Consider the following 17,502-nt stretch of genomic DNA (forward strand, 5'->3'; position numbering starts at 1 on the left):
ATCTATCATAATAAATTATTAAGCCACCTCCGTTTTTCGGTCACTTAGCCCTTGATGTGACCTCTGGTTTTCAAGGGCAATGCCCCTTTGGCAGCACACAATACTCTAAGACTCCAGGATGGAGATTATGAAAGACCTACAACTTACTTGGAAATGTCTAAACTCCACAATGAATTAAATTTAGCCTAAAATTTTGTGGCTGATGTGAACATTGAGTTAGTTTAGCTCCTGATCACCCTTCATATTTCATGAGGTGAAACACTAGTTATTGTATGTGTTGAGATTTTTTCTTTTTAAGGTTGTACTTTTATTATTTGTTTACTACGTTATAAACGTGTTTTCAATGAGAGTTCAAGATAGAGAAAGTCCTGCCTCATGATTAAAATAGTTTAAAGATCCTCTGGATTCTAAGCAAAACCATATTCTTTACTTCATATGGATTTATCAGAGGTGGTCACTGTGGATAAATGCTCCTCGTTATCTGTGTCCTGACTTGGTCCTGAAAATGAGTACTAAGCAATCACAGCTGCAGATTAAATGAATAGGAGTTCTGCCTGGAATGTTTAATCAGCTTTTTAGTGCTAAGTATACTTTGCCATCTAAGTGGAAAAGTATGTATGCAATCAAGTAATTAAAGGCTTCTTCATAATGAATATAAGCAAATAGTTACTCAGGCAGTCTTAATCCTAGCACGTCCTAACTGTGAGTGGCTAATTTTGCTGGCAAAATACTGATTCTCTATCATATGTTTTATGTGCAATTTCTTGGTTCTAAAAGAACCAAACAAATTTACAGCATATTTTGTAGCATCTTATTAAACTGACAGTTATCTGGGTTGAAACCATCTGTACCGGTGTGCAGACTTCTGCCACTTGAAGGGAGCAATTTGCCAGCAGCAACACGAGATATTCAGCTTCTGAATGGATTTCAACCATAAAAGGATTCAGAATGAACAATTAATGATATGGAACAGTAAATGAGACCCCATCTGGAGGACTCACAGACCTCATCTACCCCAGTCCAACACTCTCTTAACGCATGATCCCAGTGCATTTCTTGTTGTCTGTCCATTTTAGCTTCTGAAGAGTTCCTCTCCCAGTGTCTTTCTCTTGTGTCCAGGACTTAGGTTTTATTTCAATGCCAGATAGTTTCTTCCTTTGATATCCTTGTCTGCTTTCTCTTTCCTTACTGATGATATTTCCTGTTTTCACTTTTTTTCAGACTGACTGTGTATCCTTTCTTCTTAACTTCATTTTGCCAAACCAGTTTCACTTATCCCTTTTCTTAAATTCTGTATTTAATGTCCAATTTCAATTTTGACTTTTTTCATTTCCTCCCAATGCCTTTGAATTTTATCACTTAGTCACTCCCAGTCAAAATTACCACTCTCCCTTTGTAGTTGCCAGCAGCAAAGTTTCTCTAACTTGATACCACATGTCTGTTCTATTTTCTTTCTTAGTTAATAGTTTGGTACCAGTTTTAGCCACTGCAGTTAATTCTTTTCCTCTCTCCTTCAGGTTCTAGCTCTAGTATCCTATCTGAAAAATTTCCTTTTCTCAATTTCTCTTTGACAAGAAAACTACAAAAGTTTACATTTCATCTTGGCTGAAGGGATCTGAAGGGAAAACTGCTTAGTTGTTCTCTGCTTCTGCACATAACATGTGTTATCTGGTGATCACTAAGAGATGTGAGAGATTTTGAATGGTTGTGAAGCAGTGTAGTGAACTGCTTTTAAACTACCTGGTGAAATGACATCCCATCTCATTGTATACATTTTCATTATTACCCATATAATCTCTGAACATCTGCCTTCTTACAGTTTTAAATTCAGTCAATATATTTGTTTATGATTGCTAAATATCTTGACTGAAAAACTGTCATGCACTTCTTTCTTTAGCCGACATTCTGCAATATGAAACAAAGGATCACATATTTAATCAAATATGACTGTGACCCATATTTAATTGCCATAGCAGGCTCTTAAAAAAGTACCACCTCTTTGCTCATAATAGTGAAAAATGAATACTATAAATCTGAATGTAAGAAGTATGTTTACTGAAATGAAAGTAATGTGAGTGGTGCATCTGGTTCTATGTGTTAAAGCTGCTGGCCTTACTACTTCTTCTTTTATCCTCCATGAAGTTTGCTGGTTAAAAAAAATATTCCTACAGCTATTTTAATATTGTTTACTACTGAGGGAGTTAAACTTCAAAGATTATGTTTTGTTTCTAACCAGTTTTGTTTTATGCTAAGGTATTCCACTAGAAGAAGAAGAAGAGGAAGAGGAAGATTCCTCCCTGACTGGTAAACTCCGTTCATTAATGTACAAAATCAAAGGTCCACCAAAAGCAGAAAAATTGGAGCCTAAGGAAGAAGAAGAGAAAGCTCCTAGTAAGTTTTCTTTCCATATAAATAAAAACTGTCCTGATGCAAGTGCTAAAGTTTTAGAGTCAACAGGATAGTATTTGCTAATAAAATTTTATAAGAGGCTGAAGAAGGGGACTGACTATTTAAGTTCCTTCTGCCTCTTGGAACTTTTGTTCTGTATATTGAACACTTCAGACATATTTTTAAACAAGAGATTAAAATGAATGGAAGATTTCTGATCCAGATCATTAACTCTGGGGTTGAAAATTTACATATTCTTTATAAAGAACTTTGAAAAGCTAATTATAGCACAATAATCTAGACTCAAGCGTTCTAAACTTGGGAAGAACTAATTTTTATGGTTTGGTTTTTTTTAATGTAAAAATTCTTCTTTAGAGCTTAGCTCCATTTCCTTCTATTACCTGTTCTTAGGCTAAATATACAGAAAAATACAGACAAGCACACAAACCCCCCAAAACACTTGTAATGACAAACTTCTTATTCTGAGCAGTATTACTGTACATATCAATTCCCATACCCTCTTCCATAACATGCAAGAGGTGTCCGTGGTCTATACAGGTGAGATTGGTTCTGTTTGCAATTCCTCAACTATTTGCATAAGCTTTTTATTGAGCTTCTCTGCACAACTCACCTGATCCTCACTGCCACTGTGCTTGCATGACACAGGAGAATTCACCCCAGTGAAGGTGATGTGTGGTGTGAGTCTCACAAGCTTTGTATTTGCTGTGGTATGAGCTTTCAATCCTTAGTAGTGACTAGGGATGGGGAGGAATAAGCAAGACAAAAAGCCAAATTCCTCCAGGTCTTCCTTTAGGACATGTTATTGCTGAGGTTTCTTACTGCCTTTCTGAATCAAGATTGTGTTTCTAGCTCTAAATTTCTCTCACACCATACAGATATCATGTGCAGGATTCTCCAAGTGACTCGAGGTTCGTCAGCCAATGATGGTTACACCTCTTCTTTTTCCGAGTTACTCAGTTTGTCAATAGGCCTGTGTACAGATGTGGAATGGTTAGTTTATTTCAGGCTAAAAAATTTCATCAGGAGTTGTGTTGAGACTAGACAGCAAAGTTATTTTATAGCTCAAGACACCTCTTGCATGATCTACTTGCTCAGAAAATCACCTTCGAGTGTTCATCCTGGCCTGAAAGTGTATTTTGATCAGTTAAGGTCATTACTGTATTGTAAGTACATTAAATATTATAACAATCTGATAGGCTCCATGTAACAGGGCTTCATTCTCCAGTGACTCCATAGCATCTGCTTTCACTTTAATGATGGCAGGACCTACTCAGTGTATGGAAGTACCATTTCTTCTCCAGGATTCATGTGGGTTCTGTTGTCATCAATCAGGAAGAATTCACTCCTAAAACCTCAGAGCACATGGTGTTTGGTCCCTGGATCAGAGCAGTTCACTTACTTCATGTACCAGAGCTCTAGGGTGCAAGGAATGTGGGTTGGAAAAATTATTTTACAGTTTCTATTTTTCTAGAAATTTCAGATGATTTCTTCAGGCCTGGACTTCTCCTTGGAGTGATGCATAGTACAAATATGTACATGGATTGAGTCATTCTAAGCATGATGAAAAATATTATAAATATATTATTTTAGATACTTGACTGTAGCTGGACTCAGAGGTTTTTAGTCCATGTATGCACTTTACCTTTACACACAGGAAATTTGGAATTCAGAGATTAAAGGAAATGGGTGTCAGAGGTACCTCCAATCCTCTTATTTGCATGAAAAGGTGTGGTGGTGTACATGATGTGTACATATTTCCAAGGTTAAAATCTCTGTCCTTGAGTGTCTTGGCTTTGATTATACAAACTCAGAGTGTGAATATTCTTAAGAAGGAACTCTTCATTACAAATAAATCTTCCTTTCCTCTAAGCATACATTCATTTCTTATCACAAATGAATATTTGCCCAAGTGAGGAATACCAATAATTTCAACCTAGTATTAATGATGAATCAGTAAACTTTTTATTTAAAAACAAGTTAAAACTCTACAAATAAACACATAGAGGCAATGGATTAGTGTTAATAATGATTACTGGACTTTTGTAACTATCAAGTCAAAACTGAGATAAGGCATGACATGTAGTAGGGCTGTATCTGTGAAGTACAGAATTTGCTCCCACAGACTGAAAGCCTAATTATTGAACTCAGAATTAATTAATGGGTTTGCATTAATACAATATTAAGTAAACTAAGAAAGAAGTGTTAGCAAGTGAAAGAACAGCATGGATACAAACCCCAATGGATCTACACTGTCCATAAACACTTTAGTGATGGAAAGTGGGAGGGAGCTGTTCTTGGCATTGGAAGAACTTTGGGAAATTTACCATCTCAAGGGGTGTGTTTGCTGGTAATAGAAGAAAGAAAGTTGCATTGTTTTAAGAGATAAGGTGGTTATTCCTGTTCTACTTGGTAGCAAGCATGAACAATTGTTGGAACAAGGACTGGAACATGTGTCTAGTGCTTTAAGCAATGTTTATTGTGTAGTTCCAAAAAATACAGTGTTTTTAGAAAGTGCATTCCCAAGTGACAGAGACTTGCTATAGAAATAAGGGACACTTTAAAAGTCTAAATGCAACATTTAATTTACAAGAATGATTTTCAGTCACGGTCAACTTAAAGGTTTTCATTGTCAACAGTGCTGGTATGGACTTGAACCGTAAGCAGATGTTTAGTTTTTTCTATCTCTCAAGAATGTTACACTTATCTCAAAGGATCTGAAAGTTGTTTTTCCAATTTAAAAATTCTGTTTGGTTTGCTTGTGTTTTTTTACAACCTCTTTGTTTTCTACTCTTGCATATTTTACAATAATACATGTTTTTGATATTTTCTGTTGGAAGAGCTAGTAACATTTAATGTGTTTTGCTTTTAGCTACACTGAAAGAACTCATATCACAGACAATGGTGCGCTGGTCCCAGGAAGATCAGATCCAAGACCCCGAATTAGTTCGGATTATGTACAGCCTCCTTCGCAGGCAATATGACAGCATTGGTGAGCTCCTGCAAGCCCTGAGGAAAGCATACACCATTAGTGCTGCCTCCGTGAAGGACACCATTAACCTGCTTGCAGCACTGGGCCAGATTCGCTCACTTCTCAGCGTGAGGATGGGAAAAGAGGAGGAATTGCTAATGATTAATGGATTAGGGTATGGAATTAACAGAATTTTGTTTTTAAGTTGTGTGAAGCTTTTTGTTATATTAGTAAAACCTGTAATTTTTGTTTCTTAATGAAAACTAATGCTGTATTGAAGTGTAAATATGTATCAGAGATCTACATTTTCACTTATATCTCCAAGGTGATTCCAACCAATCTCTCTGACAGTATCAAAAGGGTCAAAGTTTCTGTGTACTAAGGTATTATCTAAAGAAAAGGGACTCCTTTTACTACAGTTAAGCTTGATGCTTAAATCCTAATCAAAGTTCATGTTTTACCTGCTCTGGAGAAAAAAGATCACTAAAATGTTTGCCAGTGTCTATCTATACCGCATTTTCCCCAAACTTAAAGCCCATTTTACATTTCATGTATGAGTGAATAAACTTAATGGTGTCTTTTCAATAAGAAATTCAGAAGAAATTTCCTTTATATAGCACCAGACAATGTGACAATATTTTCTGCATCTTTACTATAAAATTACCTCTGCTGAGCAGTGGTATTATGTTGCATTCTTGCATGTTTGTTATTCCTCTTGTGTGATTAAAAGCTGGTTGGGGCATTAAAGGTTGGAAGGGAAAAAAATCACAGAAAGTAAATTACTTTAATTAAAATGGTGCATTTAGAAAGAGAGAAAATTGTAGTATGGTTACCTGAGAACTATATTTATTTTTGTTTCTTCAAGAATATTTTTAAAAATTCCCTGCTTTACAACAGTTGTAAGAAAGTTCCATTATTCTCACTATTTCAATGTAAAATTTATACTATATTTTTAAAAAATTGCAAAGACTAATCTCTTCATAAGTCATGGCAATGACTCATTAGGCAGTGTGCAATAATATTACCCAATTTGTCCTTGATGCCGAGTTCATAAATTTCCTGAGAATTATATGAGGGATAAAGGATAAATTTTGCATAAACATGGTATGAATACAAACACCTTCCAAGAGGTGCAGCAGGCATGATGCCTGTTATGCGCCATGTGTTTTTAACAGGTTAGGCTAAAATTTTAGAAATCCCTGGATTCTCTTGAAATCTGGTCCCTTGATTATTTTGAAACACATAAATTGTCTTTTGGATTATGAAACTATTATAACAGATTCTAGAAAATGTTGAGAGAATGGTGGGCAGAGTGAAAAAAGTTAAAATGCATATAACAGCCTTAAATACTAAGTCTATTTGTTGTCTTTATGTTGTGAACTGAGGAAATTAAGAGGTTACTGCAGAAATATGATTGATTAGATTTCATTTTCTTGATTTCTGTTCTCAATTTAAAACCTAACAAAACATATTCTTTTTCACTTAGATCATCACAGATTTTATTTAAATTTAAACAGAACAGATGGTAGGAGCAATTTGGAGATGAAGAATTACCATCCCAAAATAATTTGGAGGTTAATATTCTTATTATGAAGAATCTATGAGAATTAGAGAAATGACAGCATATTGAAGTGTGAAACATTTTGTTCTCAGGCGTTTTTGTATTATGCTGAATTCTAAGAATTTAAAATTATGTTAACACAATGAATGCATACTTCTGAAATCTCAATGCATCAGCTTTAATTAATTTGGGGTTTCTGAAAAACAAATTTTCTTTTCTTCTCTTTTAGGGATATAATGAACAACAAGGTATTTTATCAGCATCCTAACTTAATGAGAGTGTTGGGCATGCATGAGACTGTTATGGACGTGATGGTCAATGTGCTTGGAGGAGATAAATCTCAGGTAATTTCACCACAATTTGCTATGTGCTTTGCATTTTGAACCTCACCAAAAATATATTAGGATATTTAAGAAGTGAACAAAAATATATCCCATGTAAGCTAGATTTTGCTTGTCCAAATTAAAGTACAGTAATTTCACGACTATAAGGCGCACCCTTTTGACTAAAATTTTTCCCTGAACCCAGAAGTGCACCTTATAGTCCGGTGCGCCTTATCTGATGTACAAAGTTGCAAAATTCGCAAACCCGGAAGTGAGAGCCGCAATGGGGGGTGGTGCCGCAGGAGCTCCAAGTCGCGAGGTGGGGCAGGAGCGGGTGGCCACAGCCGGCTGGAGCCGCATGGGGAGGGAGGGAGCTGCCCCCGGTCCTGGCTGTGGCACAGAGAGGGCACCTGGGGCTGCGTTTAAAGGCTATGCCAGTCTGTGAAAAATGTTTGCAAACTGCCAGCAATTCGTTGCTTTGTTACACGCGGCTCAGCTCCTCACTACAAAAAAAGAAAAGGGTGAGCCTCTGCCAGTAATTCATTACTTTGTTAGATGCGGCTCAGCTCCTCGTTGCACAAAAAAAAAAAAGTGCGAGCCTCTGCCAGTAATTTGTTACTTTGTTGCATGCGGCTCAGCTCCTTGCCGCAAAAAAAAAGTGCGAGCCGTAAACCCAGCTGCGAGCAGGGGACAGGAGCGGCCAGTCCCCCGCCAGCGGCAGCCGCACAGGGAGAGAGGGGGTGGGCAGCACTGTGCCACCCCGAGCTGCGGACGGTCCCAAGCCGCCCTGAACAGCAGCAACCCCAAGGTGTGAGCCGTGGCTGCCCTGAACCACGGCAGCCACAAGCCCCACCTCACCAGCCGGGGGTGGGCGGGAGTGCCGGGCCCCGCCCATGGGGAGGGCGCTTGGGGCTGCGTTTAAAGGCTGCACCAATCTGTTAAAATGTTTCCAATTTGAGCACATGCCAGTAAACTCCACGGGGGATTCTGGGGGATTCCGTTACTAATTAGTTACTTTGTTGCGCACAGCACGGATCTTCGCAGCAAAAAAAAAGTGCGCCTTATAGTCCGGTGCGCTGTATGGTTGTGAAATTACTGTATTCATTAATGAAAAAAAGTAGATTTTTTTGTTTGTTTGTTTTACTAGAGGGAGAAACCCAGTAGCCTAACCTTGATTTTTAAAACCTGAGATATTATAGGTGTTTAATTTTTCTTTGAGTGGGATTGTAAAATATTTCATTCTTAAATTAAGCATATACTTTAACTGTATTTATTGGAGGTATAGCTCTGGTAGGAAAATAACCTTTTTTTGTGTCTCTGTCTTTATGAATTGCATGTAGCCAGTAGGTACCTCATGTACATTTCTTTCTGTGCAGTGTTGCAGCTTCAAGAGATAGAATGAGCAATCATGAAATGTAGTCTGTGGTTTAGGGATTGGACATTTTTCTAGGTTGTGCCAGAGATTGTTTAAGCTAGATCTCCACCTTCTTGGAATTAATGGTTAACCATGAGGGTATATTGAGACATGTATTGTCTCTGAAGGAATGGTGAGAAGATAATAACTTGTCAGTTCAAACTGATATGTCACCTATAGTTCTCTGAAAAATGATTTTTCAACACTTTTAGTAGCCTGATGAATGTGAAAGTTAAAAGGAAATGTGGGTCCTTTCTTAAGTTAGAACCAAAGCAACTGTCAGTTGCTTATCACCCTGGTAACTTCACTATACTTTCCTTGTTAGGAGTGCAGGAAGAACTGGAACAGATTGGTAATTAACATATTTCACTGCTTTGTCAACTTTCCTCTCCAGCAGATCACTTTTCCGAAGATGGTGGCAAGCTGCTGTCGGTTCCTGTGCTACTTCTGTCGCATTAGTCGTCAAAACCAAAAGGCCATGTTTGAGCATCTCAGTTACTTACTGGAAAACAGCAGTGTTGGACTGGGTATGCCATGTAGCTGCAACACCTAAAAGCAAGAGTACCAGCAACTGTGATATTACAAGAGTGGCGTCTAATTTGTATAGCAGGCTGAAACCAGCTTAAACCACCTTGTGGTTTCACCTTTAATTTTTTTTTTCATCACTTTCGTTTCATGCTTATGTGTCTATGAATTGTATCAAAAATAGAATAGTCTGAATCTGTGTTTTTAAACACCTTGAAAAGATTAGTAATAAACCTGTGGTCTGACATTTTTCCATTCAAATTAGTTGTAGTTTGAAATCTAAGATTAATTTGACTCCTTCTGGTGCTTGCCAGTTTCATCTGCTTTAGTTTTCCTTGCCTCTACAGTTTAGGCTACTGAAGCAAATCATATTTTTCTTTTGAATGTATGTTTTTTGCTGCATGTGCATTAGATTTTGTAACAGAAGGAAAATTTTATTAGCTAAATAAGTGGCTAGGTAGCATGTGATTTCACAGTGATTTAGCTGTTCATGTGTGCATTTGGCCATAATTACACAGAAAACTGGAAAATATTAAAGAAAGAAAACAGGTAACTGAAGCTTGAAATGTCTCTTTTTGCTAAACACAGGCATGTTTCAAAATCTTGAGTTGATAAGGCATTGCAGAATTATGTAGTTTACATGTTGGTCTCCTAAGAAAGTAGTATTCCTCTGATTTGCTATATTGTTAATACTGATATTTTCATCTGTATTTAAAACCACTGTGGTTGAGTTTGCTTGCTGGTATGGATGTGAAGTCAGAAAAAAAATGCAGCATTTTCACTTTATTAAAAACAGTTGACTGTTTCTTGGATGAAGAACTGCCCTAAAATGTACTATGAATGTACTTATGTTGTCGATTCCAGCGTGATTGCTGCCCTCTGCTGCATCAGTGTGATTACTGCAAACTCCATTTAATTATTATGTATGAACTTCTTTCTGCAGCATTTCCTTCAATGAGGGGTTCGACACCACTCGATGTGGCAGCAGCCTCTGTAATGGACAACAACGAGCTTGCACTCGCCTTGGAGGAGCCAGATCTTGATAAGGTGGCCACTCTGACCTATTTACCCATTTATTAAATGGTGTACTTGTGCTAAAAGGGTTTAAAAGGGCAAGTTTGGTCATAATAGCTTTTTAAATATGTTATCCTCAAAAATACCCACTCTAGGTATGTGTTGTTTCAAGGTAAGGTTGACTGAGCAGTATTTTCCCTGATTTTGCTTTATGTTTGTCAGGAATCAGAGCTAAAGAGGTTTATTTCTATCTTCTGCATCCTTTCACTATTGTTATCAGGTAGAAAGGATGACAAGAAAAAAGACGTGAGACAGGAATATTAAAAAGTATTGCTTGAGGAGGAAAAAAAGAGAATTAAGAGGATAACTTCAAAAAAAGGACACAGGTCTTTAGGCTTAAATCATAGAGATTTGTGGGGATGGAGGTTAGAGCTAAGAGAATGCAAGGGCAGCTATTTCAAGACGAAAGGTGAAACAGTATTTTAAAGCTAGGGTCAATGGGAATCCAGAATTCAAGTAATTGACAATGGTTAGGAATGAAGGAGAATGTGAGGAGAGGCAGGATGAGCTGGAAAATGTGGTAAAATGTAAAAAAATGACATGAAAGTTGTTTGTATATCAAAGGAGGAAAACAGGTTTAGAGGTGGAAGTGCATACTCAAAAGAGAAAGAAAGCAGGTAAAGGAAGTTAGACGTGCTAGCAGAGCATTGGGGTACAGAAAACAGAAATCAGAGTTTAAATGGAGAGAATAGTTAAACACCTAAATGACAGCTTAGCACAGAGAAAATCTCTGTGCAGTATGAGAGGATCCTGTGATGACAGGGGAACTCGTGGGACTGTTTCTGATCAGTATATGGTGTGGGAGAGGAAAAGTTGTGAAATTGAAATAAATGGGCATATTACAGTGATAACTTGGGGAAGACATACAAGAATTTGAATGGGAAGGCTGTGAGACAGCACAGCAATACACTTACTAGGCAATATGCTGTTGATAAGAATTAGCAATTCTCTATCACCTGCAAAATCGCTGAGTGCACTCTGTCCTGTCATTAATAAAAACTTGAATGGTATTGATATCAATCCTTGAATGGTATTGATATCAATCCTTGAGATACAACGCTACTGACTGGAACACTACCAGTCACTATCTTATATTTTCATGGAAATTACTGTAGAGGAAGTCACTTAAACTAGATTTCACTCTTGACCATATTTCTCGTTTACTGATTATTTACCTTGAAATACTTGGCACTTTGCTTATTGAAATACTTGGCACTGTACAAATCCTGAATGTTCAGACAGTAAGAGATACCAGCTGTAATGTCAGCAGTATTTCATGCTGCAAAAATCAGGCTGTACATGCCTCAGAACTGGGCTTCTCAAATTAATTAGTCATTTTAGCTGTTAGAATCATAATGTATTGGCTGCAATGTATTACCTTTGCTGAGAGTAAGTTCTGTATTGCAGGTTGTTACCTACCTGGCGGGCTGTGGCCTGCAGAGTTGTCCAGTACTGCTGGCAAAAGGATATCCAGACATTGGATGGAACCCAATCGAGGGGGAACGTTACCTGTCATTCTTACGATTTGCAGTTTTTGCTAACAGTAAGTCTAATTTCTTGGCATCTAGATTCCATCAAAAAGGTTTCCTTTAAATTAGTTTCCTAACTACAAAAATACATTAAATCTGAAGAGAGGTTAATGCATACTCTTCTCATTACAAACACCAGACTATTGGTGTATGATTATTATTGTAATTTTTCTTTTCTGAATCTTCATAGTTATTTGTATTTTTTTCCTTAATTTTTTTGCAAATCACATAATTGAGTAGATTAACCTGTAGCCATGGTAGCAAATCATGTTAGGAATTCCTTGGCACAGGAAGACCAGGAGTGGGGGTTACATCAACATATTCCTGCCACTCCTCCAGGAGAAGGATCTTTCCTGTTCTAGCATGTGGCTCCTCCCATGGGAGACAGTCCTCCACTACCTGCTCCAACTTGAGTCCATCCCATGGGCAAAAATTCCCTACAAACTGCTGCAATTTGGGCAGCAAATTCTGCTGTCCTGTGTGACCTCCATGGGCTGCAGGTGGATCTCTGCAATCCTATGGACCTCCAAGGGCTGCAGGTGGATCTCTGCAATCCTATGGACCTCCAAGGGCTGCAGGTGGATCTCTGCATCCCTGTGGACCTCCAAGGACTGCAGGGGCACAGCTGCTTCACCATGGGCTGCACCACACGCTGCGGGGGAATCTCAACTCTGGCACCTTGGGATGAGGACTTGTTTTATATTTTGTAACAATTAGGAGAAAATGAAATTTTCTTCTGACTTGAGAATATCTTTCAAGAGAAAATGTATAGTGCTTTTTGGTCCTCAGGTGAAAGTGTTGAGGAAAATGCAAGTGTTGTTGTCAAGCTCCTAATTCGACGGCCAGAGTGCTTTGGGCCAGACCTTAGGGGAGAAGGAGGAAATGGTTTACTGGCTGCTATGCAGGAAGCTATCAGGATCTCAGAGAATCCTAGTCGTGACCTTCCTTCCCAGGCATATAAAAGAGAAGGGTAAGTAAATGTGAATGCTTGTTTGGCAAATGAGGATTTAATAGCTGGTTCAATCATGCTTGCAATATGCGGATAATAGACCCTGTTGTGTAAGGCATTATACAAACAGAGAGAATTAGAGATTCACATCCACAAGCAGTTGTCATATGGTATTCATAAAGCATTAGCTAGATAAAAGTGGAATAGGAGTTACAGAGAGAAAAAGCCTGAAGGACAAAGCAAATGAGAAGACTGCTGTGGGATGAAGCTAAAGTTAAAGCAAAGTAAAAAGGGAATGTAGAAGGCTCATGTGAAGTCTGCTATTACAGTTAGACTGCATGCTTACCCTAGGGACAAAAACCCTTTAGTCTGGAGCCAAAGGGATGAGTATGTCTGGTGAATAGTCTCCGGATCATGTCTTTAACTCCAGAGAAAAGCTATAAAACTTAGATTAGCAAAAATGCTCAGTGTTATTTCTAACTTTTTAGTGACGAGGAGGAGGAGGAAGAGGAGACTGTGCACATGGGAAATGCAATCATGTCATTTTACTCAGCTCTCATAGATTTGCTTGGACGTTGTGCACCAGAAATGCATGTAAGTTCATTTTACCACTTGCTCAGAAAATGTAGATTTCTAATCATAACTGTACATGTCTAACTGAAACCTTTAAACTTTAAGTTTAAACTTTTCTCTATTCAAAGCCTTCTTCCCTTCAGAAGGTAGACTTCATGGCTTCTTGCTGTATCTAAGTAGATGTATTCCCTGCAAGCTGTTTATAAAGAACCACGGCCTTTTGATTCCATTATGCTTTTTTATTTATCTAAAATTTGATAATTTTTACATGATTATGAAATCAAAGCAAATATGAACTACTAAAAAAACATAAAAATAATATTTATAAGAATGCGATGGAGGGCTGCTTTTTGTGTGCATTGATGAAGCATGGTGCCCACACTATGTGAATACATGGAAAAATATTAAATTAACTGTTTCAACTGTGATGCCTGGGACAATTGTGTGCAAGACTTGGTTTTAATTAGACTGACTGTTACTTGTTGGTGCTTAAAATTCTTAAGTAGCTTAAAATCCTCTATGTATCTCCATACAACAGCAGTAAGAAGTTTGGCTTGCAACCTCTCTACTTACTCTTTCAACAGCTATTAAGTTTATTAGCTGTATGTAACTCTCTGTTGCCAGACACAGTAGTTTCTTGTTGTGCAAATGACTGGAAGAGATTTTCAGACACAGGTTATGAATACCTGATTTCTGCCAGAAGTTGAAAGGAATTGCTCACGTCATTGTTGTAAATGCCTTTTTGAAGATTTCACAGCATAGAAATAATAGAAAAATGCATGGACACGTCACACAGGTCTGCATCCACTTGTAGTGTAAAAAAAGCAAGCTTGCAACTTGTCACCATGGGATCTCTAGGTAACATGGATATTTCATAAGTTTTGGTTTCATCAATATATCTGGTTGATTTAGGAATCTTATCAATGTGGAGTTTTTTGCATTATTGGGAATTTATAGTGTTGTGAAATCGTTGATATAAAAATAAGAACAGATATACAAGTAGGAACAGCTGAATTTGGCAACTTCATTCATTCTTGGATAAATTGAATTTATATGCATTTTCTTCCAGTGTTTGAAAAAAATCATATTAATAGAAACATTTTAAGGAAAATTTTCTTATGTCCCTCAATACTAAATTTCTTAATTGATACATTTTTCTAACAGCTTATTCAGAGTGGAAAAGGGGAAGCTATTCGAATCAGGTCAATTCTTCGATCCCTAGTGCCAACTGAAGATTTGGTGGGGATTATAAGTATACCACTAAAGCTGTCCACAGTTAACAAAGGTAACTTCAACTTCCATTAGACCATATATCTGTTATGAAAGTCTTTTGCCACATTAGACTTCAGATAAAAAATAGAGCGGTTTTGTTAGAGTTGAATGTAAGCAGAGAACTGTTCTTCAAATTTTAATTAGATCTGCATCAATTAGAGCTGCTTCAGTGGCACAGATATTTGCTCCTGTAGAGCAGAGAATGTAAGAACGTAAGAATTACTTTAAAGGATCACCAATGGGCCAGTACTTTGTCTCCAGCAGTGGCTCTAGAGATGCTACCTCTTTAGGTAAAATATTTAATCTCAGACTCAATCCCTTTGTATTTCCACATTATCCAATCATTTGTAGAATATTTTATCATTCATTTCTAAGCTTTCATTTAAGAGTGAAAGATAATTAAATTGCAAAATAATGAGGTTTTTTAAATAATAAAAACTTACTATTCTAAATTATTCTTTTCCAGTATAGAACAAAACTGAACAAGAATGTAATATTCCTTGAGTATTTGATTTTACACATTAAATGTAATTATGTCTTTCATTGCCTTGTTATTTCTTGTTTTATCAATTATCTGCTATTAAAAATCACATTGTATATTTGTTTAGATGGCACAGTAAATGAGCCAGACATGTCTGCCAGTTTCTGTCCTGATCACAAAGCACCTATGGTACTCTTCTTGGACCGTGTCTATGGTATTAAGGACCAAAGCTTCCTCCTTCACCTATTAGAAGTTGGATTTTTACCAGATTTAAGAGCTTCTGCCTCATTGGATACAGTATGTATTTCTCTATTGAGTTTAAATGCAGTGGCTGGATATAGTGGCTCTGTGAGTGTAACAAACTGGAATTTCAAGTCAAAACAGCTTTAAAAAAAAAGGTATTATAGGCTCACTATAAAACAAAATCAATAGTAATTCACTTACTACTAATTTATAGTGCGTAAGTCTGATTTAAGCATTCAGTAGCTTGTAAAAGTAGTTTAAAATCTTTTGAAACAGGCTGTACAGTAACACAATAAGTATATTGAGTATACTGCAATAGGCCTAATGCTTGCTTTTATTTCATGTTTGTTTCTGATAATTACACTGAAAATCCAGGTGTATGAAGAAATTGAGATGACAACTGTTATTTAATGCTTAGTGGGGTTTTCTCACCTGTTGCAAGATAGAAGCTACATATTCTTTTCTGCTGTTATTGGTTCAGAGTGCAGGGGCAAAAGAGATGGGACATAAATGGATGGCTTGTTTTTCTCCAGCTGAAAAAGAAATGGCTTTAATCCCCATGTATATACTGAGAATATCATGTTAGCACCCAACCACTTAGGAGACATAAGGACTATTGCATTATTATGTTTTATAGCCTTCATATTTAGTGACCTTTATCCAGAGTGATACTAACAATCATTTACTACTTCATACAGGTTTCTCTAAGTACCACAGAGGCAGCTCTCGCACTAAATAGATATATTTGCTCAGCTGTGTTTCCATTACTCAAAAGATGTGCTCCCCTCTTTTCTGGAACAGAGCATCATGCCTCTCTGGTTGACTCCACGCTTCACACAATCTATAGGTTATCCAAGGGACGCTCCCTCACCAAAGCTCAGAGAGATGCTATTGAGGAATGCCTGCTTGCTATTTGCCAGTACGTATCATACCTATGAACAAGTTCATTTCTTTTGTGCAGGATAGGTAATTTAACAACTTCTTTCTTTGCCTGGGGTGCAGACCTAAGAGTGCTTTATTCTTGCAATAAATAAATGACCAGTGTTTTCTCAGGAACTGAAATGTAGATTTGTCTGTTCACATAAGAGGGTTCAGAAGCAGCACAATGTTCTGTAGAAGTTCTAACATGCTATATCCTTATATAGATAGATAGATAGTGAGATCCCTTAAGTGCCTAGCATTGTTTTTTCAAAATACTTTTAAGGAGTGTTTTATCTCCCAATAGGTAAATTATTTCAATTTTTGTTTAATTTACACTGAACTGTATGAATTTTGCTAATAAATTCTATTTTTTAAAATTACAGCCATTTGCGTCCCTCTATGCTACAACAGCTGTTGAGAAGGCTGGTTTTTGATGTGCCTCTGCTCAATGAATACTGTAAAATGCCTCTCAAGGTAAATACCTTATTTTCTGCATATGCATCCAGCATAAAACTTTAAAATAAACTGTTGTTGTCTTGTTTTTAGATACAGAACAGGAAGGGTAAAGCAATGTAAAATCACTTCTGAATTGAAAATTATGTTATTGCTTTGTAGTCTTTTAAATGAAATGTAATGTTTACAAAAGTTTTGAAATCATGCCTGATGCAAACAGTAAGGTGATTATGGTATTTTGTATTGTGAACTGTTGACTTCTCCATTGCTTCAGCAAAGGAGTATTTGAATGTATCTATTTAAATGTCAGTGTTATCTTAAGATTTCTTCTTCTCCTCTATGAACTATCATATCTCTTGGTGGGATGCATGGTCTAGGAAAGAATTTTGAGAGAAATCTAAGAGACAGGATGAAGGGAAGGAAATTCACCTTTTATTTTTGAGTAAACTGTAATTGAAGTTTTATCTATCCTTTTGTTCTGTAAAAACAGAATTGCAATTGTTAGATGAGAAATAAATCTTATTTAGAACTATTCTGTCGTGTGTTTCACCTTTTTTTGTTGGGATAAATCAGCCTGATCTTAGGCTTGTGTCTTTTTGTGAAAGAATTGAAATTTTATCACAGAACTGACATATTCACAAACATACTCTGGAGCATCATTAATTTTTTTACGGAAAATATAGAGGAAGTGCTAGGTCTGGTTTTTAATTAATATTTTCCCTTCTTACACAGAATTGCAGTAAAAAACGAAATGTCAGGATTCTAGTCAGATGCTAAAAGAATTTTTTTTTAAATTTCCATGGGATA

The 17,502-nt window shown here is 36.9% G+C and overlaps 1 protein-coding gene across 16 annotated transcripts in view; it reads left to right on the top strand.

Annotated features, from left to right (window-relative positions):
* The window catches only part of RYR3 (ryanodine receptor 3), a 200,352-nt gene that overhangs the window by 104,136 nt on the left and 78,714 nt on the right, over positions 1–17,502 (top strand). For 13 of the 16 annotated variants that reach the window (XM_033062284.2, XM_033062289.2, XM_033062285.2 and 10 more), the window contains exons 39-50: positions 2,254–2,391; positions 5,279–5,552; positions 7,168–7,282; positions 9,070–9,202; positions 10,144–10,247; positions 11,682–11,817; positions 12,593–12,773; positions 13,241–13,346; positions 14,490–14,610; positions 15,206–15,375; positions 16,020–16,240; positions 16,626–16,716. In XM_033062284.2, coding sequence (XP_032918175.1) covers positions 2,254–2,391; positions 5,279–5,552; positions 7,168–7,282; positions 9,070–9,202; positions 10,144–10,247; positions 11,682–11,817; positions 12,593–12,773; positions 13,241–13,346; positions 14,490–14,610; positions 15,206–15,375; positions 16,020–16,240; positions 16,626–16,716 — 1,790 coding nt within the window. The remainder of the gene's footprint in view (positions 1–2,253; positions 2,392–5,278; positions 5,553–7,167; positions 7,283–9,069; positions 9,203–10,143; positions 10,248–11,681; positions 11,818–12,592; positions 12,774–13,240; positions 13,347–14,489; positions 14,611–15,205; positions 15,376–16,019; positions 16,241–16,625; positions 16,717–17,502) is intronic. The other 3 variants (XM_033062287.2, XM_033062296.2, XM_033062299.2) reach the window with 1 other exon arrangement.

Source organism: Catharus ustulatus, chromosome 6 (genome assembly GCF_009819885.2).
Source record: "Catharus ustulatus isolate bCatUst1 chromosome 6, bCatUst1.pri.v2, whole genome shotgun sequence".
NCBI lineage: Eukaryota > Metazoa > Chordata > Aves > Passeriformes > Turdidae > Catharus > Catharus ustulatus.